Source organism: Solanum pennellii, chromosome 7 (genome assembly GCF_001406875.1).
Source record: "Solanum pennellii chromosome 7, SPENNV200".
In the NCBI taxonomy this organism is placed as follows: Eukaryota; Viridiplantae; Streptophyta; class Magnoliopsida; order Solanales; family Solanaceae; genus Solanum; species Solanum pennellii.
This window is the reverse complement of record NC_028643.1, coordinates 65552681-65566803: the sequence shown is the minus strand read 5'-3', so window position 1 is coordinate 65566803 and position 14123 is coordinate 65552681. Positions and strand designations below refer to the sequence as shown.

Below are 14123 nucleotides of genomic sequence, written 5' to 3'. Positions count from 1 at the left end.
GATATAGCTCAACCAGGTGCCTTGGCGTACAACAGGTACGTGACCAATGTCCTTTTCCTCCACATCGATAACATTTGTTTTCTGAATTTTTCTTCTGCACTACGTCATGTTTTTCATTCTTCTTTTTACACTGCTGGTGTTGAAGGTTATTATTTAGTGCAAGACGATCACCACAATTGAAATTTCTTCCTCGACCACGACCACGGTCACGACTGGGGCCACAACCTTTTTCACGCCTAGATTGGCAAAAATTTGTCGTATTTACTTAAGAAAATGGCATAGAACCTGTAGGTCGACTTTCATGGTTTTTCATCAGTAAGTCATTATGTTGTTCAGCAACAAGGAGATGTGAAATTAATTCGGAATACTTTTTAAATCTCATTTCTCAGTATTGCTGCTTCAGAAGCATACTCGAGGCAGGGAAAGTGGAAAATATTTTTTCCAGCATATCATGGTCAGTGATATTTTCTCCACATAATTTTAATTGTGAGATAATTTTAAACATGGAAGAGTTATACTCACTGATAGATTTAAAATCTTAAAGTCACAAGTGGATCCAATCATAACGTGCCTGTGGAAGGATGACCAACTTCAGGTGGTCATATCTATCTTTTAAATTGTTCCACAACACCAGAGGATCCTTAACAGTGAGATATTCCATTTTCAAACTCTCATCAAGGTGATGACGGAGAAATATCATCGCCTTAGCACGGTTTTGATTCGATGCTTGATTATTTTCTTGGATGGTGTCTGCTAGACCCATCGCATCAAGATGAATTTCTGCATCGAGTGCCCATGATAGATAGCTTTTTCCCGATATGTCTAGAGCAAGAAATTCAAGTTTAGAAAGATTAGACATTATTTAAAAAAAGGAAATTCATACCTCCGAGGCTTTTAAAGTCTTTACTTGAACTGGCAGAGACTCGTGCTGATAACGTGTTATAAAATCAAGATTATAAGAAGAAGACAAGAGAAGTAGATGTAGGAGAAGACTTTCTTCTTATTCAAGTATATGTAAGTTTCATATGAATATTATACAATAGTGAATGAACAACCCTATTTATAGAGTGAGAAATCACTCCAAAGGTTACCATATTAAGTATCATAATAAATAGATACATTCTTATCCAAAAAGGTTCATGAAACCTAGTGAATATGAATGGTTGTTCATGTACTAACTTTATGGACTATCCACTTATTCAATAGATTTATAACAGTATTTAACTAATTGACTAGTTAAATGAAATGGAAAATCTCACAATAAACTCAATTTTATAATAGGAAAGAAGTTTTTCTAGAGTCTTAAACCAAACATAAAATTAGGTGGGAAGTAATGAACCGAACACTTGATAAAAATCAATCCCTGCATTACTAAACCCTGCATTACTAATTCCTTCATAACTAATCAATGGTTTAGTAATCCATGCGTTATGCATCTTTGTACCAAATGACCCTTTAATGTACACTATTAAATAATGCAGTAGATAAAAGTTCATTTTAAAAAATTGATATCGTTACAGCAATGTTTATCAAAATTTAAATGTATTTTTAACTTTTCCCCAAGATTGTCCATCCCTTCTATTCTTTTAGAGAAAACACCTTGAAAATAGTAAATCTTAATTTATCTTGTTTTTGCTCAATATACTCTCTCCCTTCATTATTGTTTGTCATAATTTCTATTTTTAGAGTCAAACTATAAGAACTTTGACTAGCATTTTAAGATGTATTTTTTTATCATTTTGATATGCAAAAAATTCAATCTATAGTACTTTTCATATAGTTTTTAAATATCTAATTTTTTTGTTTAAAATATCGAATTAATGTAATCTAATTTGAATTAAAAAATTAGTTAAATTGACTTTCGAAAAGTGCAACATGACAAATAAAAATAGACGGAGGGAGTAATATAATGCTCCAAATTAATTGAAATGTCCGACCGTCATCATCAAATTGGTTAGTTCAGGTAAAATTTACCCACACCGATGTTTACACCAAATTAATTAAATTTTCATTATTATGTGATTTAATAAAGTAAAACACATGCTAATTAATTAAAGTTAAGTATAATGAATTATAAATATAAACACATGACATATATGTATTGAATTGATATAGATACTCGATACGGATAAGTTTTACTAATTCGTTCAGACCAAAATATCTCCAAAACATTTATAACATCTATGTAGAGTTCACAATTTGAATACAAGCCTTCCCATAACTCAAATTCTCCTATGGTTTCAATTATTACCTTATTCATTTTGATTTTTATTATTTTTTTCACGGAAAAAGGCCTAAAATGCCTTCGAAGTATTGGAAATGGTATAAAATTATCCTTCATCCACCTATTGATTCCAAAATACCCTTTCCACCCACCTATTAACTCCAAAATACCCTTGTCATCCACCTTTGAATTCAAAATTGACCACTTATTTAACGGTTTTAAATTTAAACTATTTAAATATTTTTTTAAATACGTGGCTCAACTATTTGTTATAATTTAACTTATTAGTATAATTTATAAATCAATCCACCACCCACCCGTTACTAATTAAATCCCTGCAAATTAATAAACCCGTCACATTACTAATGCAACATCAGGAAAGCTACCGCCAATGAGTGTATTTAAAAAATTGAAACGAAAATATCTATATAAGTAAATTATCATACATTCAGGATTTTAAGTGTCTAAATAAAAATTACAGCACTTAAAACTCTGACTATGTTCATCTTAATTATTTTTTCGTCTCAATTATGTAATGTTACTTCATAGATAACTTTTTTTTTCAAAATAATATATTAAAGGTTTTAAAACAAACAATAAATATTTATAAAATTATATTTAAAAAAGTGCATGAATTAATTTGGGATGTACTACTTCTTTACGTTTAATCATAAATTTCTAATTGAAGTTTAAAAGAGAATCCTATTGAAAGTGTCCTGCTAAATAAGGGGTTCAACATAAATTTAGTTGGTGCTTTGATTCTGACTCGAATAATTTTAGATGTCAATTTCAGGAATCTATAGTTTCGTCTTGTTTTAGTATTGTTTATGACAATTTTGATATTATTGGTTTATTAATTGGGTAGTAATGATTGGGTAGTGGATTGATTTATAAATTATATTAATAAATTAAATTATAAAAAATAGTTGAGCGTCAAGTATTTCAAAAAATATTTAAACAGATTGATTTTAAAACAATTAAATAAGTGGTCAATTTTGAACACAAAGTGGATGACAAGGGTATTTTGGAGCCAAGAGGTGGATGAGAAAAGCATTTTGGAGCCAATAGTGGATGAATGATAGTTTGTACCATTTTCAATATTTCAAAAATATTTTAGGTCATTTTCCTTTTTTTCCCACTAAAAATCATTTATATATTAGTTTTCCAACACCATTAAGTCGCTATTCATCTTCATCACTTATCCAATCTTCATTACTATATATATAAAGTTTGCGATTGTACTTGTGAACAGATATAAATATTAATTTATATTGAAAATCTTGAATTTAAAATAACACAAAAGGAAAGGCCTAAAATTATTGACAAAATACAGAAGTATTGAATAAACAAAAAGGGTTAACATGAACCCGTATTTATAAATTTTGAAAATTGAGCTTTAAAAAAATGTAATTTAAATTTATAAGCTGAAATTTTACATAATTTGTCTAATTTTTAATTAAGTTTAAGATTTTGCCATTAACAATTCAATGGCTTGTACATTTGACAAGTTTCTACACTGCAGTATCTCTACGTGGAGCCTTTTCCTGATATTCATACTACACTCTCTCTATTGAAGCTCCAAAATAGTTGCGAACAAATCGTTGACAATGTATCGATCGGCGGCAAAGAGGTTACTGCCGGCGTTTTACCGGCGACGCCAGGATGCAGTATCATGCATTCGAACCCTAGCAGCAGACTACCCCACTCGATTCATGACTTCAGCTACCACCGGAAATATTCCTGATCAGAACCCTATTCCGGTTAACCCTATTCCTCCTAGCTCTAATCCGACCGACTCTACCGCATCATCATCTTGGAAGGAAGAAGAAAGGACACGTTTTCAGGATACTGATGAAAAATCTAGCTCGAGAACAAAGCGGCCCAAAGCGCATTACAAGGACGAAGAGGCCCGTGTACTCGGTGCCTCTCTTTCTCATGTGGTTTGTTACATTTACTTTCTCTTTGGTTTCTTGTGCAACTATGAAATTTTGGATTTATATGTGTAGATTAATGCGTTGTGTCTTATGTGTTTTAAATTGAATTTGTTTGTTGACTTGGTGAAATTGGCTGCATAAATTGATTACTTGACCTTCGAATTTGTTGAACCTGCTGCTGTCTTTCTCCCCGAAGAAATGGGATTGGGACCTTTATGCATTGTGATTCTATTGCCAAACCTCTTTGGCGTAGAAGTAGTTTCTGGCAAGTACATTCAGTAATCCAATTGGAAAAGATAAAAAGATAGATTATGAAAAAGTAGTTCATTTGAAAGTTCATAGAGCTTTCCTGATGAGAGGAAGATAATGCCTTGTAATATAAGGTTCATCTTATATACATACCCAAAGGAAAGTTTTACTTTGGTATGTCGGTATGGAGGAAGATGCTTTCCTATATTATTTTTAGAAAAGATATTTTTACTCTGAGAAATCATTTTCTTGATGGTTTTCCTCTGTTTAATTGGGTATGAAGCCGGTGACTGCCAAGTGTATGGTAAAGAAGAGTATTTGTAAAGGGAATCGACTTCCCAACAAGTGAAGGAAGTCATTTCTCCCTTTTGGTGGAAATATCTTCATTGGAGACAACATTTTTTACAATAAGGGCAACCAAACACTGAAAGGATTTCGTCAAGGAAAATTCTTTCCTAAGAACATATTCTGACATACAAACACATATTTTCTATTCCTTCATATATATATCAGGCTTGTAATTGGTGCTGGGTAACTTGTTTGCAGCTTCGGCTAGGATGGACTGAAACCGCCATGATTGCAGGTGCAAGGGATGTCGGAGTGTCACCTTCCATTGTTGGATCATTTCCTCGGAAAGAAGCTGCACTGGTGGAGGTAAATGAGGGTTCACCTACATTTACTCATAGTTCTGGATTCTTTAATGAGACTGGATTTTGTGGGCATTATAGGGCTCCAACATATTTGGTTTTGCTAAAAATGTTGATATAAGATTATCTGCCTCTCAGTTTTGTTTATCTTTTATTTTGGTTTTCCTCTTTATCTATCTGCACTTAATTTGTCTGGTATAGTATAACTCAAAGGAACTCCATTGAGGTAATATGCAAAGTCAAAAACGTAATAGTTGTGTTTCCTTAACAAAAGGATTTTTAATGATTTTGGTAAAGTAAAAGGATTATTAATGATATATCCTTGACACCTTATAAGTTATAAGTATATAGTTTACGTAGCCATTCAAATGACTACACTTGGATCGAGGTTTCCCAAAACGCCCTCCCCCTCACCGATTTTCCATAGACTAGTATGTACGCTTTTCTGTGGTTTGAGATGCGAGAATAGAGGAGTCAACAATGAGTGATGAAACTTCTTTGTGACTGGGAGGTGCAGCAAGACGAAGCAGACGAGAGAATAATTCATCAATTAAGGGAACTGTAGGACTGGCTAGAATCTGGTCACGTACAGAGTTATGGTCTGTAGGAAGTCCAGCAAGTGTAAGAACTAGAAACAATGTCTGCCTTTGTTCTTGTTGCTTTTCCACGTTTGTAGTGATAGACATCAATGTTTCAAATTCCTCCATGACTGCCTGTACTTGTCCCAAGTAAGTAAACATATCGGATTCTTCTTTCCTTAAGTTGGTCATCCAAGATATCACATCATAGAATCGAGATATGTCATTAGTGTATAAAGCACGTGCCTTTTCCCAAACTAAATAACATGTCTGGAATGGGCGAAACAAGGGCATCAACTTAGAATCAACAGATCGCCAAAGGAGACTACATAATTGGGCATCCACTTTCTCCCATTGTGCTTTGGCTTTTGCACCATCGTCATTAGACTTTGTCTTTTCATCTACAACAAAAGCATTGTTTGTTAAGTGATCTTGAACACCTTGACCCTTGCACCACAATTCAACTGAAGAAGCCCAAGCTAAATAGTTTGAACTTCACATTAATGGTTCTGAAGTGATTGTAAGGCTTGAACTTCCAATCCCTGTATTTTTGGAGCCAAAAACATCACACCCGGAAGACATTTTTCGAAATTTGGCTTGAAGAGAGTAAGAAACTTGTTGGAAACTGCCGGAATCTACCTATAGTAGCCTAAAAGTTCTGATATCGCTGAAAACTTGCCAGAAACTGCCTAAAATCACCGCAACCCTAATTCCGGTGATCGGATCTAGAGAAAACTGTCCATGTTCTGGTTGGAAATACTGGGCGACCCAACGGAAGAAAATTGTTCGAAAAAAAATTGACAGGAGCAGCACTCACGCGCCGCGCGCGTGAACATATCTCGCCGGAAAATTTCCACCTTCGATCGGCGCGTGGGGTGCGTGGGGGTTATTTTTCGGTGGGTCTGGCTGGGGGTCGCCTGAGCTTCCCGAGCCTCGTGACAGTGTTGTCTTTTGCACAACACCTTCAAAATAAAAGATGACACAAATCAGTCCACTGTCGTCACCGAAATTTGACACCGATGACTTGAAGTGTTCACCAATGCTCTTATACCATGTGAGATATATATGGAAAGAATATTATTCAATTGTGTATGTACATTGTTACATTGAGACCCTATTTATAGACACTGCATTGGAACCCTTTTCCGACTAGGATTCCTATTCCTATTCTTCTTACTATTCCTATTTTTAAGTAGGAAATACTTACTCCTATTCTAACAATTATGTGCTCTCTTTGATGACCATACCAAATAACGAGCTAAATCCTAAGATATTGCTGATTTGTTTAGCATTTGCAAGAAGGCCTAAAAAGCTAGATGTTTTGGTCTCTTGACTTTGTTTTTAATGCACATTAATTACCTTTGGCAAGGCTCTTAATGCTCATTCAGCTGTCAAGCTTCGTCTTTTCTTGAATCATATACAACATTGCTTTCAGACTTATACTGGCTTCTTACATGTTTAACATTTAAAGTAGTTTAGCTGATCTAGTTAATGCTTGTATTTTCTTTCTTTTTTCGGCAAATCAATAAGTAAATCCTCTGTTGATCTTTTATGTTGAACTTCTTTTTCTCAGTATTTTATGGATGAGTGTCTGGAAAGACTCATTGATATCATTGAATCAAGGAACGATCTGAAAAACTTAATACCTAGTGAGCAGGTAGCAAAGCTTGTACGAATTCGCTTGGAAATGCAAACCCCTTACATATCAAAATGGCCACAAGCTCTCAGTATACAGGTACTTATCTCCTTAAAGTTTACATCTTTTAAGGCTCCTTTCTTGTGTGGTTGGCCTGTATAATGAGCAGAAGTGTTTCAGATAACAACTACTGATTGTAGGCTCAACCCTTGAATGTTCCAACAAGCTTCAAGCAGCGTGCAATGCTGGTTGATGAGATATGGCATGCTGTTGGTGATGATGCCAACGAAATTGATTGGTATGTGAAGCGCACTGTTCTAGGTGGAATATACTCCACGACAGAACTATACATGTTGACAGATAGCTCTCCAGGTGTGCCATTGTAACTGCTGTGTTTTTTGTCCTATGCTTGTTCTTCTCGTGCGATCCTTCTAATATTATGGTATAAGTCTTATTAAAATTTTAACATTCAATCAACAATCGAACTCCTTTATAATCCTAACATGCCCCACTATCAACAGTTCTTCCTGCTTCCTACTGCTTTGTTGTCATGGAAGTCATAGAATTGGAAGGAAGCCTCTCAGGTTATTAGAAATTATTCACATTCCTTGTTTCGCCGAGTCACTCTTTAAATTACAGAAGAAAGCATTTTTTTTTTAGGAGGCATGAGAACAGAAGTAATTCTCGGGATAATAATTCCGCAAAAGATGCACTCTGCTGGTGCCTTAGTTCATTAAACTGAAGTTGCCAGTAGAGGACATATTTTGCAATAACAGTGTTGTACCTGTGGGAATATATGAAATCTACGCACTTAATCCTAAATGAATGGCCAACTTTTTGGGTCATCCCATGATACTGCTGGCATAAAGTATTTAAGATAACATATGCTATAAATTTCGTATAAGGCATCCACTAATAGATTTTAACGTACAGTATTTTATCAACCCAATCCTAAAATTTCAAATGCAATTATGGACCCAACATGTACTTTCCCAACTTTTGTATTGTGTCAAGTGAAGAACATGACATGTGCCCTTGTTAGAAAACATGACTCTCCCGCCGCAGCACGTGATGTGTGGGTTAGGCACATGTGACGGATTTGAACCCTGCTGCAAACAAAAGCTTGGTGCGTAAGTGGTGGAGTTCTGATTCGTCGTATAAAGTAGATGAGATATTATATGTAATAAACACCGTATGAAGCATCAATAATTCACTGTAATGTACAAAATTTTAGGATATGCAATCCTAAAAATAAAAAATGTAATATTCGGATCCAATATGTCGCCTTTCCAACTCTCTGAATACTTTCAAGTAGAAAGAGGACACTTGTGACAATCAAAATAAAACAATAAATGACACTTGCTCCGGAAGGAGTATTTGGTATGAGTTCCTCTTATGGTACATTGTTGTGACAACTTTGCTCTCACTACCTATGTATTACGTGTTGCATATTTTTCAATAGAAATTACTTTGGAGGGGGTCCTCTGCGAGACATTATCTGTTGGATTAGGGATCTTTTGGTGAAAGGATGTAAATACTAATGATTTTGGAAAGGGACCACACCTCATAACAGATCCCAAAGGATATGGATTTCATTTGAATTTGGTGCTTTCTAAGAATCTAAGCTTCATGAAGACAACTTTGCCTATCATCATTTCCAAGTTAGTTGCAGCGACTTCTGATCCTGAAGTAATACCCTCCATGGGCAAATCTTCTTCATTTACTCTTCGATTTAGAGCCATTGTTGAAGCCTAAATGCCTCCAACCGACCAACCCTCTGATAATTAGTTGAGCAGCTAATATACCATACAAAAGTTCCCTTTGTGAGCAACCTATATTGGAACACTTACCACTTTCACCAATAATTTGTGTTCAGAAAAGTCTCTTCTATTTGTGGGATTTATTGTTTATGTTTCTGTTGACAGATTTTCGTGATACATGGGTATTCTTGGATGCACGAACAAAAGATGCATTTGATCTGAAGAAGACCGCTCAAGAGGTATTTTGCTGCTAATGTTATTGTATGTAGACCCCCTGAAATGAATTGGACTAGGATTTCAGAATATTGGTTCTGACTTCTGAGAATAATCTGTGAACAATTTTGCAGGCACAACGTTTGGCTGAAGCAGTTGGTGCAGGAATGGGAGGCTCTGTACAAGGTTTTATGAAGAGGGTCTTCACAGGCTGAATATAGTTTGCAGTGACTAATATGATCTTATAGGTGTGGTGGTTCACAAAATAAAAATTATAATTTGTGTCTATCGGCAGAAATGCTAATTTAGATTAGCAGTAATCGATGGGCATGCTGTTGCCATTTTGGCGTTAGAAATGCTTGTACATGAGAATATCTTTTGTTGGCAAAATATGCTTGTATCTTTCTCCTATTCATCTTTCTTTCCCTTTTTCTATTTTCCTCTGGATAGTCAAGAAAACCCTATATGCACTTATTGGGAATGAAAAATTCCTTCGTTATCTGATAGAAAATCAAGAGAAGTTGTGAATTCATCTATTTGTTGTATTTCAGGGTTTGTTTGATTTCTTGGAGGTTCTCTTTTAGGGGTATAGGTTTTGGTTTTAGTCCATGATCAAGTTTTATTATGCTTCCTTTCATAAATCATACCTTGTATGATACCAACAATGATACTTCGGCAAAAGACATAAATTGCCCCCTAAACTTGTACCCAAAAGTCACTTACATGCTTTAACTAATGGAGTGACCTATTACACACCTAAAGTACATAAAAATAGATTTAATTTTCCCTTTCGTCACCCAAATCAGGGCGCGCTTCGCCTCACATAGTTGAGCGCGTAAACACGCTAATAAAGTTATTTTTATTTATTTTTTAAAATAAAAAAAACCAACCCAACGGTTATATTCTCATTCCCTTCTAAATGAAGAAGAACACTAATTTTTTACCCTAAAATCTGAACCCCAAATTGAATTCAAACATAACTCAAAATTCCTTCTTTTGAATCAAAGGTAACTCTTTTTCACTATTATTTATTCATCTCTTTTCCATTTTGATTCATTTCTATCTATTTTAGTTGTTTCATTCGTTATAGTTTTTATTAAGGAGCCACAATGGCTCGAAAATTTTTGAGTACGCTCTGTTTACAAGAGAAAGATCATGAATTGGAAGAGATGTGATGCAAACATGGATTTGTTTTGCCTTTGCTGACCTCTTGGACCCAAAGAAATCCTGGTAGAAGATATTGGGGTTGTCCTTACTATGGGGTAAGTTAATCTTTTTTAAGAGTAAAATGATTCGTTTTGTTGTTTCAAGAGCCACAAACTGATTCATTTTGTTTTTTTAAGAATGCTACATCATGTGATTTTTGGCTGTGGAAGGATGATTATATTGATCCAAGATCCAAATTTGTGATTCGCAAGTTGTTGGGAAGAATTGCTGAGCTTGAACATATTGTTGAATCTTCTGAAAAAGTTGAAACTTCTACTAAGGAAGTCAACAAGCCTACTAAGTCAACCAAATCTATGGAAAGCAGATTAGATATGAACAAGATAGTGTCAGAAATGGACAATTTCGATGATGATTTGAAGAAAATGAAAGCAGTTGAAAAAAAATGGAAAAACTATTTGGCCAAGTCCAAGAAAAGGGAGAAACAACTTTGGATTGCTTTGTTTTGTGTTTGTATTTTAGGTGTAAGTTCAGTATTTCAAAGAGTATTGTTTCTGAACGGAGAAGTAGATTCAAGGAGATTGCCATAATCTTTTCTTGTACCAAAAATTTGCAATATTGTGTTGAACTTGTAAGGCTTTTTGTGTAATGAAATGATGTTAGTTGAATTTGCTTGTGTAATGAAATGATGTTAGTTGAATATGCTTGTGTAATGAAGTTGCATTTGTTTGCATTTGTGTACTGTAGAATTTGCAAGGCTTCCCTTATCTTATTTGGTTTTGTATCTTGGGATCCCGTATCTTCTATACATTTAGTGTCTACATATACACATAAATCATCAACTAAAAGAGAACCAATATTGCTAAATGAACAGTGATCCATAACTGCATAATCATTAATCAACATAGTTGTCAAAACAATTACATAACTAAACACCACAAAATAAAATGCAGTCACAACTGCAAATTCATTTTTTTAAATATAAGGGAACTAAATAGAGATAAAGTAGATGGGATTCCTAAAGTGGATTGCATGTCTATCAACCAACAAAACATAATATCAACATTGCATTACCAACAAAAATCTACCAAAACAAGTTAGATAACATTAGCGCTCTCTTGGCTCAAATGTGCAGCCTTAGACCTAGTCTTCATTTGTTTTCTTCCCCTCATCTGTTCAAGTTGGCTTGAGGTCATAGCTTGTTTACCCTTTCATTTCACACCACATGTTGGTATATGCCCAAGATCTCCAATGACAACTGCTGAAGACTTCACATTTCTAAATCTTTCACTAGGCATTCCAGTATACAAATAGAAAAAACTTACATTAATAATAGTAGCACCACCTTGTGTGTGTAGTACACCCATTCCAACCATTCTTCTTCTGCTAGTAAAATAATCCTAAAAATACAACAAAATATTCAGTAAAACAACTTATCTAAAACATATAAATGAAGTAAATAAAGGAAATTATATCACCTTTTTTGTTGAACATCTTAGTCTACCACTCCATCTTCCAGTTGGAGCATTAGGTGTTGCTCTTGGGCCAGCAGTCTGTGTTGATGTTGGTGCAGCAGTAGGGCCAGAAGGAGATCTTGAACTTGGTACAGCAGCAGGGCCAGTGGGAGGTCTTGAACTTTAACTAGAAGCAGGTGCAACAGTTAGTCCAGCAGCAGGTCTTGAATCAGAAGCAGGTGCACTTGAACCAGAAGCACGTGAACCAAGAGGACACTTTCTTTTGTTGTGACCCTTGTTATGGCAAGTGCTGCATGACATTTCAGTTCCTCTTTTGGATAATTTTTCAGTTTTACTGGTTTCACCTTGCTCTTTCTTTCTTTTCTTGCCAGGCCTTCCAAGAATCTTTCTATCACGAGGTGGTATCACAGAGATGTTTTGTGATTCTGGCCAGATTTTTAGATTCATAACTGGCTGAATGAAGTAGTTGTATGTATTCATGTATGTTTCTTTGTTATACCAGTGAGAAATGTAATTGATTGGGTCCAATTTTCTATGGTGAAGAACAACTATTGCATGAGGACATGGTATGCCTTTCAACATCCAAGCTCTACAACTACATGTTTGCCTTTGAATATCTGCAACATGTTTGTATTGTCCATGAAGTACATCATACCTTGCATCTCAATTTCATTCAATGCTGCATTTCATAGGCCTAACTGTGTTTTCTTGTAGAACCTTCGTTACCATTGGAGAAATGTCATAGATCCAAGTATTGCAAAACTCTCTCATCCGCCCTATTCTTTTCATCATTTTCACTCTAATTTCTTCAAACATTGTAATTATAGTCTTATGCCTTGCTGCTAATATCCATGGGTTGGAACATTCAGCCATGTTATTGTCTACAAAAAATTTGAGGTAAAACTGAAGTAAAGCTTGCTTCATCTTTCGGGATTATAATTCAACAAGTGATCAACTATGTTATTACCCAACTTTTTCATGTAGTTAATGTTATCTTTTAACTCAGACTCAAAAGTAGACCTTGCACACCTCCATAAATATTTCTTTCTCTCAATACCTCTCCATCTCGGTGACCAATTAGCAAGAATCTGTCTAGCACACATTCTGTGCTCAATATTTGGCAAATGATCAAGTATGACAATTTCAAGACCCTATATAAGAAAATTCAAGTTATGAAACTAAGAAACTAGGACATCCATAAATAAAGGCATGAAATACAAGACATGAAATAAATTAAAAAATAAATAAATGTTCTAACCTTTTGCATATCTGATATGACTGTGATGTCTGTATCATCTCCCGACTGAAGATCTTCCTTTATAAGTTTGACAAATCAAGCCCAAGTAAACTTATTTTCGACTTCAACTACCGCCCAAGCCAGTGACAGTATTGATTGTTCCCATCCGTACAAACAGCAACCAATAATTGACCTCTAGATATTCCCTTTAGAAAACAACCATCCAAATCAATGCACTTCCTACACGCAGCCAAGAAAGACTTCTTCATTGCATTAAAACACATGTAGAAGCCTTGAAATATTTTTCTGTTATTTTCAAATGTTTCCTCATGAAGCTTTACTACACATGTACTACCTGGATTAGTTCTTAGCAACTCATCTTTGTAGTCCAAAATCCTCCCAAACTCCAGAACATGGTCACCCATTAGCTCTTGTAATACTTTGTTTTTTGCTCTCTTACACACTGTTCTTCCAACATATAAATCCAATTCTTTCTTAATAAGCCCTTGAAGCTCAAAGATTCTAATGTCAGGTTGTTCCTTTATCCTTTCACTGTAGTGACTAGATAAGAACTTGCTATTACAAAGTTTGTTCCTATTAGTAGGATCACATTTGTGAACTGAATTGTATGTCTTTACAACAAAATTTTTGTCCTAGAATCAAAGCTAGCAAATAAAACTTAAGGACAACCAATTGTACACCTAACCCTTACCCTTGTCGGTTCATTAATATGCATTTCAATTGTAACATGTTCAGCACCAGCATATTTGGTAACAACAGATCTAAATTCATTAACACTTTCAAATACAAGACCCAATTCCCAAACTATTTTCTACGAAGATGCATCAAATACAACTCTATTCACCTTCTTTCTCCTTTTTGGCTTAACTCTCTCTCTTTGTTGAACCTCCTCCCCTACATCATATCATATATTATTATAAGTGGGAAGCTCCTAACTTAAAAGTTGAATTACTATTTTGCCCTTATTTTATTCCTAAATTAAATT

At 34.8% G+C, this 14123-nt stretch overlaps 1 protein-coding gene across 1 annotated transcript; it reads left to right on the top strand.

The window, feature by feature from the left end:
- Window positions 1-3404: 3404 nt before the first annotated feature.
- LOC107024200 (ubiquinone biosynthesis protein COQ9-B, mitochondrial) lies at window positions 3405-9773 on the top strand. Its single transcript, XM_015225121.1, has 6 exons — window positions 3405-4164; window positions 4954-5061; window positions 7206-7367; window positions 7469-7640; window positions 9194-9267; window positions 9376-9773. The coding sequence occupies exons 1-6, from the start codon at window positions 3832-3834 to the stop codon at window positions 9454-9456; spliced, it is 930 nt and encodes a 309-aa protein (XP_015080607.1). The 5' UTR covers window positions 3405-3831; the 3' UTR covers window positions 9457-9773.
- Window positions 9774-14123: the final 4350 nt, after the last annotated feature.